The 23,078-nt window shown below is 41.4% G+C and overlaps 1 protein-coding gene across 1 annotated transcript; it reads right to left on the bottom strand.

Moving 5' to 3' along the window:
- Positions 1 to 9,964: 9,964 nt before the first annotated feature.
- Positions 9,965 to 22,903, bottom strand: Rwdd4 (RWD domain containing 4). The gene is made up of 6 exons (XM_051182408.1): positions 22,692 to 22,903; positions 19,298 to 19,378; positions 14,017 to 14,126; positions 13,786 to 13,936; positions 12,691 to 12,808; positions 9,965 to 10,114 (listed from the first exon to the last, which is right to left on the bottom strand). The coding sequence occupies exons 1-6, from the start codon at positions 22,713 to 22,715 to the stop codon at positions 10,059 to 10,061; spliced, it is 540 nt and encodes a 179-aa protein (XP_051038365.1). The 5' UTR covers positions 22,716 to 22,903; the 3' UTR covers positions 9,965 to 10,058.
- Positions 22,904 to 23,078: the final 175 nt, after the last annotated feature.

Here is a 23,078-nt window from a genome sequence, read left to right as displayed (position 1 = left end):
CCAGTTTGGAAGTAACACAGGTTGGGAAGATGTAGTCTCCTCATTGTAGGGGTCTACATAGTATGAGAGGCAAGGCTTTATAAACCAGGAAATCTCTGATATTGATATGCTAGAACATTTGAGTTGAAGAATAAAAATGATAAAATTATTTGGACTCTCTCTCAGGGGATTATTAATCTTACGTCCAAGATCATGCTTGATATGAACTCTTATCACTGAGATAAGCAGCCTACTCTTTGATCCTCCTGTCTCTGCCTCCCCAGTGCTGGCATTATAGGTACACACCACTGTTATGGTTTACACCGTACTGGGTCAAACCCAGGTCAAGCCTGTCCTGGAACTAGCCCTGTAGACCAGGCCTGCCTCTGCCTCCTGAGTGCTGGGATTAAAGGTGTGTACCACCAACGCCTGGCTGTGCTGTGTTCTTTTATGCTACATTTGTTTAACTCTGTGAAGCTGTGTAACTTTGCTTGCCTGAAATACCCGATTGGTCTAATAAAGAGTTGAATGCTGCCAGGCAGAGAGAATAAATAAGTGAAGAAGAGGGAGAGACAGGAAAAGGAGGAGAGGACTCCAGCGGCCAGACATCCACCACACAGCTGGTAACAGAGTAAGATAAAGAAAGACATATAGGCTAGAAAAAGGTGAAAGCCCAAAGGCAAAAGGGATAATTTATGTTAAGAAAGGCTGGCTAGAAACAAACCAAGCTAAGTCCAGGCATGCAAAAATAAGAACAAGTCTCTGTGTATTCATTTGGGAGCTGGGTGGAGGGCCCCCAAAAGAGAAAACAAAACAAAACAAACAAACAAACAAACAAAAAACCCAAACCCAACAACATTCTTCCTTTGAAAATCCTTTTGCAGGGTTAAAGAGGCAGCCTAAGGATGGTGGATGAGTTTCCTGTGTGCTCAGCTTGGATTCCCAGCACACACATGGTGACTCACAGCCATCTGTAACTCCAGTTCCAGGAGAGCTGACACCCTCTTCTGACCTCTGATGACATCAGGCATGCACACGATGTACAAACATGTACACAGTCAAAACATTCATACACAGAAAATAAACATGTATTTGCAGCAGGTGGTAGTATGCTTACAATCTCATCACAAAGGAGAAGGAGGCAGAAGAATCCCGGCACTCAGGGACAATGGAACAGATGGTACTTGTCAGCACGTGGTGGGGGTTAGGCTCTTCTCTTAGCAGAGAGACCTTCCTATAAACCAGGCTCCATAACTCCTCTGTTATCCTGGGGATTTTAATGAAAATAACTTACATTCATCAATTCAAAAGTTCATTTCTGAGCAGATGCTGGAAGGCATTTGTCGAGTGAAATGGAAAACAGATGAGCTGTGGATCTCCAGAAAAAGAGTAAAAGAAGGAACAGTCTTGGCAGTTTTTCGTCATTTTCATTTTCATACTTTAAAAGTCACTGTGTTGGTAGAAATGGAGAGAGGTAAGATTCTGAGAACACAAGACAGTCAAAGATTATGGGGTCAACTGTGTATGCCCTCTGAAGGAGTCTCAAAGTTAAATCTCTCCAGGCAACAGGGATCTCTGGCCACAGGCAACCAGAATGCTTTGGTCCTCTGCAAAACAATCACGGGTCCTCCAGTTCCATCCTGCAGTCCGGAGAATGGAGCACTGGTGTACACGGGAAGGCTCGGTTTCCTGCATTTCCACACTGTTAATCTCAACAGTCAAGAATAAGACCACTACCACAGTTTAAAGCCAAAATACGAAGCAAGCTTTAATTAAATACTGGTCAGGTTTCTGGGAAATGGCCCAGTATCACAGTTTACAGTGATTAAGAAGGAAAACCTATAGTTCATTGCATTTCCTATCAGGTCCAATCAGAGGCAAGCATACATCCTGATGTACCTTTAGTCTACATCCAATCAGGGATAAATGTACATCCTGATGTATTTCCTGCCTGTGAACCTCCCACTCACATGAGATCAAGCACATCCAGTGCAGATGGGTCAAACAAATTTGTATGTGGGAGCGAAGACATGTGGTTTGCTAGCTCCCATAAACAGTAGCCTCCAGCATTTCAGGAGTTATCTGTCCTTGGGCAAGGGGGCTTGCAGATCAGAGGCATTTTTGTTTCATGGATCTCTTAGACCCAGTCATTAAAAGTTAAACTGTAACTTTGGCTCTCACACTACCATCAATGAAAATCTTTCTTCTTAAAAACATTATTTATTTTCGTGCCTGCGATGTGGTGCAGGTACACATGCAGGCCCAAAGAGTGTATGAGCTTCCTTGGCACTGGAGCTACAGGTGGTTGTGAACTGTCTGATGGGGTGCTGGGAACTGAATTTGGGTCCTCTGCAAGAGCAGCAAGCACTCTTAGTGGATGAGCCATCTCCCTCCCTGAAGCTCTTTCTCCATATGTCTTCCTGTACTTTACAGAAATATTAAAACTTTGACACATAATATTAAAACTTTTGAGTTTAATTTAAGAAAAAAAAAGATTTATTTGTTCATTGTGTTTGGTGCCTGAGTGTATACATATATACCACATGCATGCAGGTGCCCATAGAGTCCGGAAGAGGGTGACAGAGCCCACGGAACTAGGGTTACAGGCTACCCAATACAGGTGCTAGGGACCCAACACTGGTCTTCTGCAAAAGCAGCGAGTGTTCTTTCTTAACCACTGACCTGTCTGTTCATTTCCCTCTTTTATGACTACTACTTCTCCTTTTTTTGGTGGGGAGTGCTGAGGCTCGAACAAGGTCTTACTGAATTTCACACAGCTTCAGGTTAGTTTCTAATTAACTAACCAGAGTGCAGAATGTGTTTTATCTATGTGCTGTGGGTGTAGTTCAGTGTCAAATGCATGAGGCCCTAGGCTCAATTCCCAACCCCCTCCAAATTCTCTTTTTGAGGTTTTTAATGTGTGCCTCTCATTCTCGTGGGTATTTTCCTACGTCTCTAAAATAACATTTGCTTTTGGTAATGAAAGGAGAAAGGACAGCCTAGAGAGTGCTGTTTGGAAGTCAAGGATAGAAGCTCAGCAGGCTAAACCCTGGGCAGGGGACAAGGGCAAGCAATAGCTGCAGGAAAGCCTGCAGGATCTCTTCCTACATCCCAGGCTGGCCTCAGGCTCTCCACAATCTTCCTGGCTTTGCCTCTGCAATTCTAGGCTACAAGGCATGAACCACCACAGCCAGTTTAAGTTTCTTGTTATACTGGTTGCCTCTCAGTCCTGGGAAACACTCCCCAAATCTTTTCATACTTGTCTTTAGAATAGTACAGGATGAATGACGTTTTAATGCTGAAATCAAAAAGGAAAACAAAACAACAAAACCCTAAATTACAGGTTTAGCATCGGTGCACTCAGCAGGGTAGTAACCCACTGCTAGTTCTCTCCCGCACTTTAACTTCAATGAGTGTTTTTTACTGACATGTTCTGTGAGTCTCTCACTTGCTGCTATTTAAGTTTCCTGGAATTTGCGCAATTCCCTTATTTAAATACTTATGAGTGTGGGCAATGCCCATATCCTGGTGGTTCTCTACTCCTCTCAAAGTTTTCTTGACAGGTTCTCATGGGACAGTGTTTGTGTGAGGCTGCTCTCTCTAGACTTCTGAGGATGAGTGGACATTCAATATGCTAATGGAATCTCTTTGGAGGTCAGTGTTGAAGGCGGTTGTTCCAGAATAGATTTGTGATCATTTCTATTGGGTGTCTACATACCCTGCTAATTTGGGTACAATATTTTTATTTTTTAAAGTTTTACTATGTACACAGTATTCTGCCTATAGGCCAGAAGAGAGCACCAGATCTCATCATAGATAGTTGTGAGCCACCATGTGGTTGCTGGGATTTGAACTCAGGACCTCCGGAAGAGCAGCTAGTGTTCTTAACCACTGGGTCATCTCTCCAGCTCAATGTTTTTATTATTAAGTAGTATTTTGCTTAGTTGTGTGGGTGGGTGGGTGGGGCATCTCATAGCATGTGGAGGCAAAGGAACTGATTCTCTTTCTTCCATTCCAGTTCCAGAGATAGAACAAAGGTTGTGAGGCTTGGCTGCAAGTGCCTTTATCTGCTGAGTCTTTTAGCTAGCCTTGGCACCATCTTAAATAAAAACATGGCTTGAGGTGTTTGTGAAGTTTTGTTTTTTCCATATTGCCTTAGTTACCTTGATATCACAATGACAAACATCTGGCAAAATTAACATAAGAATATATTCTGCTTTTAATTTTTTTTTTTTGAGACAGGGTTTCTGTCACCTTAGCTGTCCTAGCACTCACTTTTTAGACCAGGCTGGATTCAAACTTACAGAGATCTGCCTGCCTTTGCCTCCATTGTGCTGAGATTAAAGGCGTGGGCCACTATGCCCACCCGATGAAAAATATATTCTGGCTCACAACTCAGGGGATGGTCCCTTGGGAAAGGTCACACTCTCGTTTCAGTGGATAATGGAGCAGAGCTTGGGGTAGAGTAAGGGAGCCTGCCCATGTAGGACCCATAGTGTCAGCCCTGCCTACTGCCTTGAGCTAGGTTGGTTCCTCCTTTTAAGTTTCACAACCTTCTAAAACACTGCCACCAGCTGGAGGACAGGTGTTCTAATATATGAGCCTGTGGGGTCATTTCATCGGAGGGCAGGATTCGGCCTTAAATCCAACTGTGCAGTAACTTTTGGATACAGCATGTCCTGAGAGTATATGTAAGCTCAAGATGGGAGCTCTTCCTCAGGGCCCTGGCTGGAGGAGGGGGTCTGAGCCACTGAACACACAGACAGGTCTGAGTGTAACTTCCAATACTAGGCTGACCCTGGACTTGGCCTCTTTTCTTCTGAGACCATGAAGTTGTGGAAATGCAAGCTGTTTTTAACTTCCAGATTGTAATTACCATCTATTTATTTTGAGAATCTCTTATTTTCTTCTGAGCTTTTTTGGAATATTTCTTCTTTGGATATGACAGTTGGATGGTTTCCAGCAGGAGCACATGTCTCATACCATAAGATTATAATGCAGATTTATAGAGTTAACAATTCTTTCTGAAGTGATTTGAAATAAAACATATAGAAAAGAAACCATTATGATTCAGACTTTATTGCTTATCAGTCATGTCATTCCATACAATTTTAAGTAAATAGACTCTGAGAAAATATACTGGGAGCATTATCAGATGTTGGCAATTGATGAAAGTGTTCAAGTGTTCACATAAGGTAACAGGAGGCACCACTACCACCATCTGCCCCAGGGATTTGTACAATTCATAGAAAAAAGAGTAAAAAAGAGTTCATTGGCATTTAACTAGCATTATTCTTTGCAATCTAAGAACCACAATAACTCAGACCAGTGTAATAGTCTTTAAAACAGAACAAAACACCTTTTTTCCATTATAAGATGCTTTCTTAAAAAATAAATAAAACAAGTCAAGATGACAATAAAACCTACACAAACAGAACCTTGAAAATAAAAGATGTCATAGTCTGAGTGTCTTCAATATCAATCCAAGAAACAAACTGGGAGTCAGCTCTCTCAAATTCGAGCAAACTCCTTCATTGTACTACACTTGACAGTTGACACAACTTCACTGAAGCCGAGGGTAACTCTGGGAAATCCATGGACACATCTTTATCTGCTCTTATGCTACAGTGACTTCTTTAAAAGTTACCTGTGGGTCTACACTACACGGTATAACTTGGTATTCTAGCAACATGGAAGCACACATAGTCACCCTAACTCACATACACACAGTAGGAAAAACTACAGCAAGTTTCCTTTCCTAAGACTGCAAAAGCCAAGCATGTGTTAACAGCAGTTCAGCATGTGAAAGACTTGTATGTACATTAAAAAGACACAGAAGTTGGGAAACACATTTGGATATTTGAAAAGACACTATAAAAACAAACAAATAAAAAAAAAACCCACCAAAAAGCAAACCCCCCACAAAAATGGAGCACCACCCCCCAGGATTTGAAATGTGTGAATGCTGAATCCACTGAAAACTTATTTACCAACAAAACATCACAATAGCAGATGATAGGAATTTATTAAACCCACTGTCTCCAACAACACAAACATATTAAGGCGTTTTATACTCATCCTGGCATACGCAGAAAAGAGAAGTATTTTAAATAAGAGCTAGCACTTACTCAAATGCTTTCTGAAATATTTGGCAAATTTGTTGTTTTTGTTTTGTTTGGTGTATGGTTATGAGTGCCTGTTTGTGTGTGTGTGTATGTACATGCATGCACATGTGTGTATGCAGATGGGTGCACCCACGTGGGCTTTCCTGTTGAGGGTAGAGATCTATGTTAAGTGTCTTCCTCTATTGCTATCTATCTGATTTATCTGATTCAGCCAGACTGGTTGATCTGCAGGCAGCAGGGACCCTCCTGTCTGCCTCCCCAGCTCTGGGTTTCAGGTGCATGTGCGGCTTTATGTATGGATGTTGGGGATCTAAACTCTGGACCTAATTCTTGTACAGCAAGCCCTTTACTGACTGAGCTCTTTCCCAGCCCCTTAATTTTCTTCTTAGACTTTTTCTATTATTCATAGAATTGAGAGCTCTCATGATCAAACACCTTCTCCCAAACCAAGAGAAAGTGTAACTAGATATCAATTTAATAAAGGGAAGCAATTTGCTGCTGACAAATGAGAAGGAATTACAAAGAGAATCACAGAAAGCTCCACACCCATACTCAGATTGCTCTGAAGCAACTTCCTCTTTGTTACCTAAGCAGGAGGTGGCGCTGATTTAAGTGGAGACTCCTATTGCTATGGGTAGTGCCAAAGAATACCAGAGACTCTGTACTGGGCGATACTGAACTGACAGTTTGCAAGTGGCTTTGCTGGCCTTTAAAAATGATCCCATCCCTTGGATCAGATAGTTAAGTCACCACCGACTGATTCCTCAGAGCTATCCACTGCTGAAGATGCTCAACAACTTCAGGAAGTACTCTAAATGGGTACACGTTCACCTTTTATTAAGGCAAGTTTGTGAAAATAATTTACTACAACCAAATCTCTTCATGGACTTTCTTTCCACTGCTATTTTTAAAGACACAAACAAAAGAGCTGTGTCTCATAAAATGCCACTCAGTACCAAAAAAAGTAAGGAGACATGTTGATCTGGGTTGCTTTGTCTGCAGGTGTTACTCATCATCTTTAGAGCCAGTTTTGCTTAACTGTTGAAAAAAAAAAAAGACAAATATTATGTGGAAGTGATGGCAGTGTCTGAGTCATTAGTTCTATCAGAATCAAAAGGTAAATAAGTAAACAACAGGAAATGAAAGTTCAAGTCATGGGAGTTTAAACTGTAACTGATCCATATTACTTCTAACAGGTTTAAAAACATCCCAAAAGCCGGTTCAACAGAACAAGGTTAAGAGGGGACCATCCCTTGCAGTTTTCTAAGAATTCCGATCTAAGAGGATTCATATAGAAGGAGTAGTTTGTGACATGAATGACATCCTTCTATTATTGCTTTCTGTCAGCAGCAGTATTTTTTTCCCCACCCAGGCTTACTTTTTATGGATAATATTCCATGAATCATGCTGTCATGATAATATCTGGTGCTTTCTCTGCACCTAGTGCTATTCTAAGTGTTTTGATGAATGTATATTAACTCAGTATGAACTTTATTCCCTATCACAGTTTATTAGAAGTGTGGGAACTGAGACAGAGGTTAAGTAACTTGTCCCAAGGCACTCAGCTGTTGAGCACAGAAATGGCTTCAGACTCAAGGCAAGTCTGACTCAGTTGTCCTTAACTGAAGTCTTAACTCCATCATACAACATTTGATGCACATGTCAATATAACCAAGCATGACATTGACAGCCAATAAACTGTTATTTTTCAAAAAATTTACACATTTATTGTGTGTATGAGTGTGTGCATCTGTATGCATGCATGAGTGTTTGTGAGTGTGCTCAGGTGTGTCTGGAGGTGAGAGGACAACTTGTTATGAGTCAGTTCTTTTCTTCTATCATGTGGGATCTGGGACTGAACTCTGGTCATCAGGTATGACAGCTGGTGCCTTTCCCTGTAATGTGTACATACATGGGTGGTAGGAACTTAGAACGACAGACCAGAAGATAAATTCTTTTCTAAATTTAGTCTTTTTAATTGTGCATGTAGTGTGTGTGTGTGTTTGTGTGAATAAACAATATTTTTAATAATTAAAAATAATTGCTATAATAAAAGAATATACTTTATAGATAAGATTTTTTTTAAAGATTTATTTATTTATTATGTATACAGATTTCTAACTGCATGTATGCCTGCATGCCAGAAGAGGGCACTTATAGATGGCTATGAGCCATCATGTGGTTTCTGGGAATTGAACTCAGAACCTCTGGAAGAACTGTCACTGCTCTTAACCTCTGAGCCATCTCTGCAGCCCCAGATAACACATTTTTAACTCTAAGTTAAAATTTGAGTTTGCTGTTTTTTTGTTTTGTTTTGTTTCTGAAAAAAAAAAAATCTTTGTAAAGAGTTGACAAATTTGAGAGAATGAAGCAGATTAATTCTCAAACAACACAAACATGATCCTGATTAGGACAAATACTATGGTGGCTTGAAAGAAAATGGCCCCCACAGGCCCATAGGGAGGTGTGGTGTTGTGGGAGTAGGTGTGGCTTGTTTGGAGGAAGTGTGTCACTGTGGAGGGAGGCTTTCAGGTCTCATATGCTCAAGCTACGGTCAGTGTGGTACACAGTCTCCTGCTGCCAGAGGAGGAAGATGTAGAACTTTCAGCTATCTTTCCAGCACCATGTCTGCCTGCACACTGCCATGCCCTGTCATGATGATAACTGTCTAAACTTGTGAAACCTAAGCCAGCCCTAATTAAATGCGTTCCTTTATAAGAGTTGCCATGGTTATGGTGTCTCTTCACAGCAATAGAATACTAAGAAGACCACCCAATTACCACCGATTCCATCCTGTACCCAATAACTAAGAATATGGAGGCCGGGATGCAAAGAAAGCTCTGTATCTAAGAGCATTTGCTGCTCTTGTGGAAGACTCATGATCAGTTCTTAAAACCCACACTGTGCATCCCACGACTAATTCTAACTCCAGTTCCAGGGGATGTGACTCCTTGTGGCCTTCACAAGCATCTACACATGGTGCACAGGTACATACTTATAAATGGCTAGGGAAATGGCTAAGCCTGACAATCCGAGTTTAATGTTCCAGATCTGCATGGTGGAAAGAGAAAGCTGTTCTGACTTCCACAACCATGCTTCAGCATTTGTGTATACACACAAAATAAATAATGGAAATAAAATGATATTGGAAAAGAATGTGGGAAGCCATGGAAAGCAGGAGTTAAAGGGGTGACAGTTCCCAAACACATGGATCTTGTTAGGTAATTGAAGATATTAAGGACTCATTGTTTATAATATGGGCTACAGCTGCTGCATTTAGATTTAAAACTGTTTCTTCATATAAAACTAACAATAAACCTATCATACAACAACCCAACCACTGTTTTTGTGTGTGTGCATAGGTGATGTATGAACATGTCTGTGTGAGTTCCTGTACATGGATGCCAAATGTCTTGCCTTCCACATTATGGTCTCACAAAATACAGACCTTGTTAACTGAGCTAGGCTTGCTGGGTTAGCCTGTTTCTGACCTCCAAAATGCATGCCACTGAACCTAGCTTTTTATGTGAAAGCTGGAGATCTGAACTCGGGGCCTCATGCTTGCATAGCAGACCCTTTAATGCACAAACCACTCCTCTAGTCTCTCATTTTCTGAAAAAGGACTTAGCATGGTTCTGGCTTTCCATTTCTGCAGATCTCTTCATGATCTAGCTCAACAGAGGATGGCTGGATTCCCATGTATCTGTTCTACAGCTCAGTAGAGCTAACCCTGGGAGGACATCACAGCAGAGGGATGGAAACCAAGCTTACTACTAAGAACATCTAACCCCAAAGAAGCAGAGAACATCAAGACTTCAAGAATACTTACATGCTGAGTCCAAACATGTAAACAGCCGGGAAATTCCAAAGGAGGCAGGAGGAAAATGGAAAATAGACATTTTGTTATTTGATGGCAACAACTGTAACAACTTTGAAGACTTGAATGTAAGTATGCTATACCTTCACGACATCAACCCAGTTCCAGCCTCGAGGGAGCTCCCCTTTGTGATCTAGAGGATAAAATCAGTAACTTAAGTTTGTAAATGAACTCATATCCAAGCAAATAATATTTTTATACTCTTTTATACACCAAGTAGATGGAAAGTGTGCATCACATATTACTAAAGTTGGAAAAAGCAGTTTCTCAATATCTTGGTGATCTTAAAGCACTATTCTGGAGAAACCTGCAGAGTATTTGAGACACACCCCTTTTAAGCTTACGACACATCTATTCAAGACAAAACCTGTTACCAAGGGAAAGTGAGGGGTGTGACTGACAGACTGCTCCTGTGCAGGTGCAGAGTCTTCCTCTAAGGCCAATGCTTATCTGAATGAGAAGCCATGCTAGATCACTGTTTCAGGAATCATAACTGGAAAGTCTATGGGGCCTCCGGCAGTAGAACCAGTGTGTATCTACAGTGCACAAACGACTTTGGGAGCTCATTCCCCATGGAGAGATACTCTCTTAGCCTAGATACATGGGGGAGGGCCTAGGCTCTGCTCCAAATGAATTGACAGACTTTGAAGATCCTTCATGGAAGGTCTCACCTTCCCTGGAGAGTGGATGGGAGGATTGGTGGGGAGAAGGGAAGGATGGGAGGGAGAGGGAACTGGGATTGATATGTAAAATAAGATTGTTTCTAATTTAAATAAAAATTTATATAAAAACAGAAAAACAAAAAAGCAAAATGCTTTCAGCCTTTAATATTCAAATTTAAGGAAATACTTAACAAATAAATATTTTACTTAAAAATTCTTCAATATTAGGGCCAACAAGATGGCTCAGCAGATGAGAGGACATGCTGCGAAACCTGACCACTTAGGTTCAATCCCTGAGCCCCACATGGGAGGAGAGAACTGACCTCCACCCAAATTGTCCTCTGATCTAGAATAGATTCATGTAGGCTGTATATCTTATTTTATGAAGCCTTAAAAATTTACATTTGAAACAAATATTATACATATCTGAAAAACAATGTTCCAAAAATCTGAAACTTTTTGAGTAGTTTTAGCTTTTGGAACATTTTAGCTCTTGAATTGTGGCTGACAACTAGGAACTATGAAAATTTCCTGAATTTGGAAGGCTCTGAACTGTAACACTTCTGCATGTGGGTAAAGGATAGTCACCTGTATTAAATGTCCAGCAAAGCAGTCAGACACTAATGGTTTTCAGAGCCAACTGTTATAGGAGCCCCATTCCTGATGCCAATGGTTCTCTTCTCTCTTGGACCAGCAAGAATCTTATGTCACAGGTTATGAGGGCACATGGTTGTACCATCAGTGTGGATGCCCAGGCTATCCCATTAAAGTTTTATTTAGAATGTAAGCTCTCAGTCATAAACTCCTACTTTGTCATCTTGGGGAGATTGGACCATAGTGGGGCATTGTTAAGTGAACATGACCACAGGCCATGAGGCATGGAAGTAAGAGGTAACTGGCACAGATGCTAAAATATTTCAGAAAGACAATCTGAAAGACAATTTCAGAAAGACAAAAATTCTAGAAAGAAGGCTGCAATGGCTAATTTTTTTTATTTCAGTTATTTACACTTTACCACTACCTGCTATGAGGTGAACGATGCAGAGACTTTTATACCACAAACACTTATAATTGCAATGTTGTTTAGGAGGACCAACACAGTGTTGGTTTCTTTTTATTCTATCACTGACATACATTAAACAAACAAACAAACAAAAAAAACCCTATTATCCCTTCATAAAAGAAAGGGCAGGGGCTAAAGAGATGACTTGTTAGTTTGGAGCACTTGTTGCCCTTTCAGAATGAGAGACAGGTTCCAAACACCCACCACATAGTTGCCTTCAATTCCAGGCCTAGGGCATCCACCTTTTTTGGGCGTCCTTGAGCAATGTACACACACCTGAGCACGCGCGCGCATGTGCGCTCGCACACACACACACACACACACACACACACACACACACACCTTTATGTAAATGTCTGTGAATACACGACAATGTTCTCTTTTTCCCTAATTGAGAAAATTCAGACTAATGCCCATTTGCAAATTTCCAAGTTAATTCAAAAGGAGCAAACATCACTGTTGATTGAGCTGGAGTTCATAACCCTCTTCTGAGCAGTCTGTTATCAAACACATGGGAATTCTTCCCTGAAATCTTACTGTGTAATTAAATTAACTATAGGCAAAAAAATATTAAATTACTATGCCAAGTTGGGAATGTTGCACCAGACTGCAAGTGAAAACTATATTTCACACAGCTAAAGTGCACACCTGTCACACAGGTAAATCCCACACGGGGTTACAGTGTTCAGGCAAGACATGTGCTCTGTCTATTTTCTTAGTGTTTCTCAGTGGGAATGTTTATAATTTCTTTGTAACTCATTATCTTTTTTCCAAATGATGATCTCATGATGAAGTAGCAATAAATACAGTATTTTTAAAAAATTAATTTATTATTATTATTTTTGTTTTTACTGTGACCAACAGGTCTCTGATTCAAATGTTCCAAGAATGGACTGAAGAATTAGCCCTGTAAACAAGCGCCCACATCACAGTGAAATTGACCCACATCCTGTGTTACGAAAGACAAAGAACTACAATTCACACCTGTTTTATCTGCCAGCTTGCGTTTCTGAGCTTTGGAAAGTTGCTCTTTCTTGTCTTTTTTCTTACTTGAGGGGGCTGTGCTCGGAGTTTCAACCGAGATGATATTGGCTATGGGCGTCTACAAGAACAGAAACAGATCTTAGACTCATACCTTAAAACCTACTGGATTAGGTTAAACACAGCTACATCTTGAAGGGAGTAGTATATTTCTAAATTTATAAAACGAAAGGTGTTACTTCTGTTATTCACTTATTCAGTCAGGTGTGCTCATGTATCACTGGCCTTGCTATCACAAAGGCTCATTTTCAAGGACACAACATTAGAGTGCAGTAGAACTGGAATCCTGAGAAGGAAGTCTGATCGCCCACGTTATGTTGAAGATCTGAGGTTCCAACAAAATTGTCCAGATTATTGAACTTGCTGTCATTATTGGTGCATCTTTAGAGAAAGCACATATCCCACCCAGATCTTGATGGTTTCCTACAGAAAAGTCTTTAAAATAGTTGGGCTTGCATAGTTAGCACTTATGACAGCTGAAATATAAAATACTACATGGCAAGTACTCTGTGACTATACATATCATTTATTTGAGCCTTACCACATAGAGGTTAAGCTGGCCAAAATCACAGGGTTAAAAAAGATATGCAGGGAGGATTTGATGCCTCACATGGAACAAAGACAAGATTGGTCTTTCTTTCCTTCTTTCTTTCTTCCTCCTTCCTTCTTTTTTTCTTTCTGACAGAATCTTACTATGTAGCCTAGCCTGGCCTTGAAATCACAGACCTGCCCTTGCTTCCCAGTGCTAGGATTAAAGGTATACACCACCATGCCTAGCTTCAGTTTCAATGGCTAGAAGTATTTAAATCTTTGCTGAAGGGTAAAAATTGACAGAACATAATTTCATTTTCCCCATTAAATAGAGGGAATCTAAGATTCATTGTTCTGACTTAACTCAAATATAATTCTCTGTTTAATTCTAACACACAGTCTTCTAATTTTCAAAAAAAAAAAAAAAAAACAAGCCAAAAACCCAACCAGCAAAAATTATTAACAAGCCCAGACCAAACCATCTGGCAGAACCAACCCCACACTCACTGGCGTAGGATTCCCAGGATGGTGGTTCTCCATGAACTGCTCTTTGTTGTCCTTAGCATACTCAAACAACGTGTAGGTCATGGCGGTGCCAAGGTTCACTTCTACTGCTTCCTGTAGTTTGGCTAAGATACTCTGTTTCACAGCTGAGGGGCTGCAATGCAGAGAGATCAAACTGTCAAGGGTGACTAAAACAGAAGATGATGACAAAGCGATGAAAACAAAGCTACTCACATGGTGTTGTTAAAAAATGCATTCATAGATATAACCGGAGGTGTTTGGGGATATGTCTCTGTCCAGGAAATCTCTATTAAGAAGGCTTTGGGATCACCATCTTCACCTATCTGAAAAAAGGACAATCTTAGTCTCATGGAAAGTAATCAAAATACCGAAATAACTAGCTTCAAAATGATTCTTTCTAATATGTTCAGACTCAGAAGCATAATGCTGAGAAGTTAAGAGGCATTGGGGGTAAGATTGACCAACGGGGAGGGGAGTACAAGCACATTCAACTTTAATCGGAGTCCTGCTTTAGGAGGCTGCATTAGTGCTGATGGCCCACTTCTCAATCCGCTTTTCAATGCCATTTTACTTTTTTTTTTTGTCTCAAAGACGCCAATGGAGCTGGGTATGGTCACAGTGGGAGGCAGAAGCAGATGAATCTTTGACCTGGAGGCCAACATGATCTAGAGAGCTTCAGAGAAACCATGTATCAAAAACTAAACTGAAATGGACAAAAATAATTATCCACAAACTTGTAACAGCTTGTTTTTAGGATTTCCAACTGCTAAACTGCAACAGGCACAAAGAACAGGGAAACTGATACATGCTGTTGTTCAAGTGGCAAGAGACAGAAATGGAGTGTAACACCAAGCAAGACCAGCAAAGCAAGGCCTAGGAGAAGATGCCTCAGGCCACAGAGCAATTCCTGGTAAGAATGGTTCCATTTTGTCAACTTTCTATTTAAAACATTTTTAATTTTGCTGGATGGTGGTTGCACATGCCTTTAATCTCAGCACTTGGAAGGCAGAGACTGGTGGAGCTCTTTGAGTTCTAAGCTAGCCTGGACCCGCTCCAAAGCCACAGAGAAATCCTGTCTCAAACAGTAACAAAATTAATCTTAAGGAAAGTTAACCTAGCAGATTAATTATCACTGGTATACATTCTCATTTCCTTGTCTCTACCCCCCAACACAGCAAACAGTATCTAATTTAACATGTATGATTTCCCCCACTTTGGTTTTTGTTGAAGCATTTGGAAGTAATGAAATATCTTTAGTTATTTATGGGGGGGGGAAGTCAGATATCTTCTGTAGTCTCAAGACAATCATCTCACCCCCAAGAATTCAACATTGATATAAAATATCTTATCAAATAATATGTAACTCTATCTAAGGTGTCCTTTAACAAATGCCACTCTTACCCCAGAAATCTAAATTTCACTAAAACTTTACTGTCATTGGTTGTTGTGTCTCTTTAGTATACCTTAATAGAACCTTCTTCCTGGCTTTTAAAAAGTCTTTTATGACATTAAGAGTCTAGGCCAGTTTTTCTAACATTCCCCAAATATAGACATGGACCATTTTGTGAGGAGAGGTGATGTGGTAGCTCACGGGCACCCATCCGGCTTCACCACTGGGGATAATTTCTTCAGTGTAGAGGTAATAAAGAAAATCTGTGCAGCAATAACACAGAACTACGCCACTATCCTGTTTCTTAGCAACCTTTGCCTAGAGACGTTAACATCTGTTAATAATGCTCGCCTGAATCAATCTTTTCACTTCAGGGGCCTGAGAGACAGCCAGGGGGTGGGGAGAGAAGTCAAGCCTGATGGCCTGAGTTTTATCCCTGGAATCTACATAGTGGAAGGGGAAAACCAACTCACAAGTGCTATGGATACATTGTCCCCCCTTGAACGAACACACACACACACCATGCCTGTGATTGACTCACACTGACATCAAAAGGTCCCTAAATTTAATGGATGCTGTTTCTGTGCTTCAGCTTACATTGGTACAGACTGCAGCTGAAGGTAAGATGAGGACATGGGCAGATTGTAAAGGCGAAGCAAATAATAACTTCTAATTATTCTACATTTATCTCTCTGGTGGGGTTATCCACTTTTGACCATTTCCCTGGATGTGAGCCTTCCTTTTTTGAGCACCGTCCTTTCTTAGACTTCTGGCTTTTCTCAAGGACCTGGTACCAGGTGACCTTGTCTCTCTCAGGCTCAGCGCCCTTAGCCCCAACCCTTTGAGTTTGACTCACTAGGTGGCCTGTGCCTGTCTTGAAATCGACCCTCTCTGGATTCCTGGGAGGTTAGGAATTGCAGAGCCTTGGGTCTTACTTCTCTGCCTCATTCATGAGAGCTATGTCATCATCTATACCTGCTTGCTCCCATTGGGATGTTTACTGGAGACCCACTGACCATTGCTAATCTGCTGTTGTTCATAGAGCTGGAGGTGTAAGGCTACCAAACATGTCCAGGTGATGCTGTGCTGATGGGAAAGGATCAGGTGCTTTAAGCACTAGGGAGCTGATTTGAATCCACCACCAACAGCATTTTGCCAGGTTCAGGAAGCAGCTGATAGTTCAGAAGAGCCTGGACAGTGAAGCGAAACAGCAAGCTACTCCAGGACATGGCTAGCATCCCAGCTTTCCCAGGTCTCCCGAAGATGAACAATGCCCCCCAGGTCAGCAGGAAGTAGTCTTGAGAGCACAGCATCCTCATCCCTACTTTATCTGCTACACCTTTCTAACGCCTCACCTTTTAATAATAATAAAAGGGGAGGAAATGTTAGTATTTAGGCATCTGTACTGGCCTCTCCTTGGGGTTCTGACAGGATATGCCCTCAGTTGCAGCCACTAAGAGCACCACCTGTGCATATTCACTATGTTCCCTTTTAAAAAGGCCCTGCCTACTTCCCATCTTCTCCTTCTTTCTCTCCCTGTCTCTCCCCTCCCCCCATTCATTTCTCCTCTCTCCTGTTGTTTCTGTCTCGAGACCAGTCTCCCCAATTCCCTTTCCCCTTTTTATAATCCCTTTCCCTAATTAAACAAAACAAAAACCCTCTGCTTGAACCCTGTCCATGGTGTCTTTTTTTGAGAGTCACTTTTTTTTGTATCCAAAGACAATGCTTAAGGGGGAAAAGATACTGACAGATCATTTATGAATCCCTTGTGCCTAATGAAGTTTGACAAAGTTTCCAGGTGTAGATCAGGACCAGAAGATGATTTGGAGTGGCTGGAGAGTTAGTTGGCTCAGGTGATGAGTGTTTGTCACTATTGCAGAACACTGGGGCTGGGTTCCCATACTCCCATAGCAGCGTAAAACTTTGGGCCTCTAAGAGTACCAGATACACAAGAACACATGCACACACAAACACACCACACACACACACACATACACACAGTACATCCAAGTCAAACAGTCACATATACAAAATAAAAATAAATCATTTTTTTAAGTGGACTTTGGTATAGAGATAAGAATACAGCCATCAGTCTATGAGCAAGAGAAGCCCAGGAAGAAACCTATTTAAACAGGTTATTGCAGGGCTACTTAAATGTTTCAGAGTGCTAAACAGCAATATGTTGAAGTCGTGGTTCAGTGTAAGGGGTAAGCTCATGAAAGACATGGAAGAAGGAAAGTCACTTAGGAACTGACTAAACCTTTCTATTCAATAACACAGGGTCTGACTGGGCATATCCCTAGCTCGCCTCCTTTGACTATGGACACAGTCTCTCCATTTCATGTTTCATTTTGCATATTGTGCTCAATAAATAACTGATGTGGTTACTGCAGATACTTAGGAAAACACATGGGAACTCTCAGTGTCTCTGGTAAAGAAAAAGTGGCAGTGGCTGGGGAAATCTCAGAAGGCAGCTGGATTTAAGTAGAAGGGCCCAGGTCTTAATTCCATCATGAATGTTGGCCATGAAGAGTTCCCTAGTTGTGATGGTTGCCAACTTGATGGGAATTGGAATCGCCATAGAAACCAACCTTTGGGCACGTCTGTGAGGGATTTTCTGCATTAGGTTAACTGAGGTGGGAAGTCCTACCCTGATATGGATACCATTTCACGGGCTGGGGTCTCCTTCCTGACTCTGGACACAATATGAGAAGCAGCCTCACAAGGGATTCATGACGTTCACTGATGGACTGTACATACCTTCAAACTGAGCCAAAAGAAACTCTTCTTTCCTTAAGTTTTCACATTTTAAAAAAAAATATTTATTTGTCATCACTGTGTGGATGGGATTTGTGTGGGAGCCCACAGTACCACAGGAACAGGATAGCTTTGTAGAATCGGTTTTACCCTTCCACCTTTATGTGGGCTCTTGGGGATCCAGCTCAGGCTTCAGAGCCTCTGGCCTGACCCTCAAGTTGCTTTTGTCAAGCATTTTGTCATGACAACAAGTAGAGTAACAAGTACAGTTGTCATACAGATGGAGGCAGTACAAAGATAGCTGGGCCTGAAGAACTGGGAATTGCTATGGAGTAGTGGTTCTCAATCCCATTTGGGGTCAAATGACCTTCATACGAGGATTGCCTAAAACCATCAGAAAGCATAGATGTTTACATTATGAATCATAACAGTAGCAAATTACAGTTATGAAGTAGTAACGAAAATAATTTTAGGGCTGGGAGTCACCACACCATGAGGAACTGCGTTCAAGGTTCACAGCATTAAGAAGGTTGAGAACCACTGCTAGAGAATTTATTTCCTAGTTACACTTGTGAGTCTGAGATAAAAGAATTCAAGGCTAGATTGTGCTACATGGTGATTCTGTCTTAGGAAAACAAACAAAAGCTCATTTCCTATCACAGTGTACAATACAAACAAATTTGAGAATTATATATTGATATCAGCTGTGGCAAGAGTTTAGGAAGCTAGGACCAGGGAAGCCATCTTTAAAAAGGTAGCACCAAGTAATACTTAAGATTTCTTTTATCTCTAAAATTTTATAATCAAGTAAACTTGAGCTTTAAAAAAGGATCTGAATTAGGCTGGAGAGATGGTTCAGTGGTTAAGAGCACTGGTTGTCTTTCCAGAGGAGCTGGGCTCATTTCCCAGCACCCACATGGCAGCTTGCAAGTCTATGGTTCTAGTTCGTGTGTGTGTGTGTGTGTGTGTGTGTGTGTGTGTGTGTGTATTTAAAGGTTTTGAATCTTACCAGGAACAATGTCGTGATAAGTTTTCATTTAAATGTGTCAGGAGGCTGGAGTGATGATGGTTCAGTTATTAAGAACACTTGCTACTCTTCCAGAGGACCCCGGTTTGGTTTCCACCATTGATGGATTTGATGCCATCTTCTGGTCTCTATGGGCCTCCAGATATACATACATACATACATACGTAAACCAATCATCTTTAGAAAAAGAAAAGTTTCAGAAAATAGAGGGATGTTATAAAGTTAATCCACTAAGTTAGAAGATGGATGCAGATTCTGCAGGACCTCGATATCCTCTTCCCTAGCACACACATACACACAATGTACATGCTGTCTCTTACCCTATATTGAAATGAAACTGGACTTAATTCCCGGAAGCTTTCATCTCCTTCATAAATAGAACGTAAAGCTTCTAGTTCCATCTGGGGGGGTGGAAAGCAAAGGATATTGTTTAGTGGCACATATGGATTAGGAAGGAAAAGTCTTTAGCTTCTCATTCAAAACCATCCAACTTTGTAAAACATGGCTTAACTTACTGGCTCCAGAGACTTATGACACATGTGTAAACCAACACAGTACAATTATGATAACAACACATACTTTAAGACTGTCTGCCAGATACTGCTAAGGGTTTTTATATTATATTAGCTCACTTAATTCTCAAATCCACTATGTGGAGGGAGAGCTGATTATCATACTTCCTTCTCCATATTGTGGAGGTAAGGTGTGGATTAAAGCAACTTGAGAGTAGTTTCTGCCACTCTCCTGAACAACTAACCTGGTGCACAGAAAATGCACTACACTTGGAAGTGAGAAACAGGAGGCACAACAATTTCCTGTTTTAAAAATAACATCAATTACTGGGTGGTAGTGGTGCATGTCTTGAATCCCAGCACTGAACAGGCAGAGGCAGGCTGATCTCTTGAGTTCAAGGACAGCCGGTCTACAGAGTGAGTTCTAGGACAGCAAGAAAAACCCATTCTAAGAAAATAAAACAACAACAAAAATCAGTTACATTTCTACTCATTTCCATAGTGATACAAAGATTAAATGGTATAAAAGCCCCAAGAAAGAATATAGTAAATAAGTTGACAGGACCTACTCAAGATGATAGAAGGACTAGAAAAGTAGATACTCATTAGTAGCCTTTGCCTGGGATTTGTTCCTGGAATACTGCTGTCTCACAAGTGAGAAAATTCAGTCACTGTGAGTGACAGGCAGATCTTGGAGAAACAAATTTTAGTTTTCAAAGAGTTTCATGTCATTAATTTTTTTTTTTTTTTTTTTTTTTGTTGTGTTTTTTTGAAACACAATTGTCTGTATGGGCTTGATTGACCTAGAACTTGATCTGAAGACCAGGCTGGCCTTGAACTCATAGAGATCCATCTGCCTCTGCCTCTGCCTCCTGCCTCACGGACTAGCTCAACAGGCAAAAGATGGTGATGTTGACTTGTTCTCCATATACAAATTTTAGAATAGATTATAAAGAAAATAGTCTGGCAGTTGTGAGAGTTTAGAACCCTTAGTATCCAGCAAGCCTTACAAGGTATTACTAAAATATTCTTCAAGTGTCCATTAGAGAAGGACTCAGTCTATTACGATCTTAGCAAGGCTCTCTACAGAACGGAGCAGAAGCAAACACAAAATAACAATAAAGAAAAGCCTAGAAATCCAAACCAGATTCAAGAATGTAGTGTTGCTCCTACCATAATCTCTTTCCATATTTTAATTAATAACTTGGGCAGGAACAAAAAGAGAAGACATGCTTGCCAAAAATGTGTGGATGATAATGTGATGAGAAAATGAATCATGCTGATGAACTAAGAACTCCCCCGCCAAAAGTCCTTTAAAATCAAGCTAATGATAATATTTGACAGCGTAAGTAGATCTTGCATTTAATACCTAAATATCTAAGTAGAAAATGGGAGAAGGGCTGCTTTCTATGAAGCACTAAGGGGCGTTGATTGACAGTAAATTAGAAGACGGTGTGATGCCAGTTTCAGCATAAGAGATCAGAGGCTCTGTTCACACACATTCAATTTCAGGAAAAGAAAGGAATGACAAGGAAGGATGCATGAAGGAAAGTGAACAGGAAGCATATGATTACTGTTTTGTTTTTCAAAGCCAGGAGTTTCAAAACTGGGCAGGAAACTATCTTCAAAGATCCAGACACCCCTCATGAGGAAGAATACAATTTTATTGTTAAAAATGGAGAGATTCCTAGGTTCTACCATAGGAATTTTGATTCATTAGGTCTGAGGTAGCATTGGCTCCATGTGGTGGTGGGTGTGGTCCATCAGTCAAATTGGAAAAGTGCTACATTGTGCTTTGCTGGGAGAAAGAACTAATTTCCAAATTGACACATAATAATCATATTTATTGGGGCTGGAGAGATGGCTCAGTAGTTATGAACACTGGCTGCTTTTCCCGAGGACCTTGTTCAATTTTCAGCAGGGACATAGTAGTTCATGGCTGTCTACAATTCCAGTTCAGGGTATCCAACGCCCTCTTGTGCCCTCTGTGGGCACCAGATGTGTAAGTGTGCACATACAAACATGTAGGCAAGCCATTTATATACATAAGAATATTTTAAAAATTGTAATTATAGGGTACAATGCAGCCTTTTGATAAATGTACCTATCACGAAATGATCAAATGAGGCTAATTAGCATATCTATCACTTCAATGTTTTAATCAAAATTTGTCAAGGAACCATTCAAAACTCTTCTATTTTGAAATACAAAGGATACTTTGAAACTAGTCCTGCTGTGTGACAAGACATCAGACCTCCTTCTTCCCTATTTAAGTTTGTATCCACTTACTAGTCATTTGTCTTACTTTCTCTCTTTTCTCCCCCCCCCCCAATTCATTAATGCTTTGGGTTCACGGAATTGGTAAGAATTATTTTAGCAGGGTATTCAGGTAGCAATTAACTTGCTGGATTTGGGTGTTCTTTACAGAGACCTTGTAACCTAGAGCTTTTGTTAACACCCATATTGTCAGGATGCTAACTTTTAAGCAACATAACCCTAACCCTGAATTACTACTTATCTACTACCACATAAGGATGCTTGTTATCTAATCATTCCTTATTCCATCGCGTTTACCCTGGGCATCAATGTAGACCACGCTTCCTCATCTAGACACATTATAATTAGAAAGTTCAATGACAGATGATTTATAGTGTGTTGAATTTTAAGCAAAATAATGCTCAAAACATTTCATATCCACTCAATAACAGTGATTACATTAAGCTTTATGAACAGAAACCGAGACATAAGGGTCAATCATTTTCCTCCACAAAAATTTTACTTCCTCAACCCCTCTCTACGAGACTACAAGTTTAAAAAATGTAAAGGAGGTCAGATTTGAAGACAGGATAAGTCAATACGTAAGCGCTAATAAGCCACACACGGGATTTAGAGACAGCCCAAGTGCACCAGGGTCGTGGACCAAGGACACTCATCTTAGCAAGGATATCTGGGGACACCCCCGGGGTTGCAAAAAAAAAAAAAAAAAAAGACAAATGGGGGGGGGGGGCGTGAGACGCACGTGACCCATTCATGCTTGCTGGCCTCACTGTTGACCAGTGCCATCTGGCAGTAGATCCGCCAACGTGGGACACCCGGGCGGCCAGGCTGTGAGGGCTCCCAACGTAAAGAGCAAGAGCGGAGTCTTGGGTGCCCCACGTCGGGACCTGTGCCGGGACAAGGGTGTCCAGTCCTGGGTTCTCACCTCCTGGTCCTCGTTGGCACCCATCGCGTAGGGCGCACAGCGTTTGCGACCGCGAAGAACAGGCGGGTTGCGGGCGGGAGGCCGGAGCACCCCGTTTCCGAGCCTCGGTCTGAGGAAACCCTCCTCACAGCCGCGGGTACGAGCTCGCGCTCTCCCGACCCTCGGCCACTGGCAGTCGGCGGCGGGACGGGAACCCGGGACCGCGTTTAGTGCGGGACACCAGGACCTCTGACCAGCCGCTGAGGGGCGGTCATGGTGAGGCCCCGCCCCCTCTCACGACAGCTTCTCCTATTGGCTCCTTCGTTCTCCGCCCCCAACTCTTTCTCCTCTAGGAAACGAAGCACCTTCCGTGCAGGGAGCCCCGTTCGGTTCCGGGACTGGTTTGGA

The sequence above is a fragment of the Phodopus roborovskii genome, unplaced genomic scaffold, assembly GCF_943737965.1.
Source record: "Phodopus roborovskii unplaced genomic scaffold, PHOROB, whole genome shotgun sequence".
Taxonomy (NCBI): domain Eukaryota; kingdom Metazoa; phylum Chordata; class Mammalia; order Rodentia; family Cricetidae; genus Phodopus; species Phodopus roborovskii.
The sequence above is the reverse complement of the archived record's forward strand: the minus strand, read 5'-3'. Positions and strand labels throughout refer to the sequence as shown.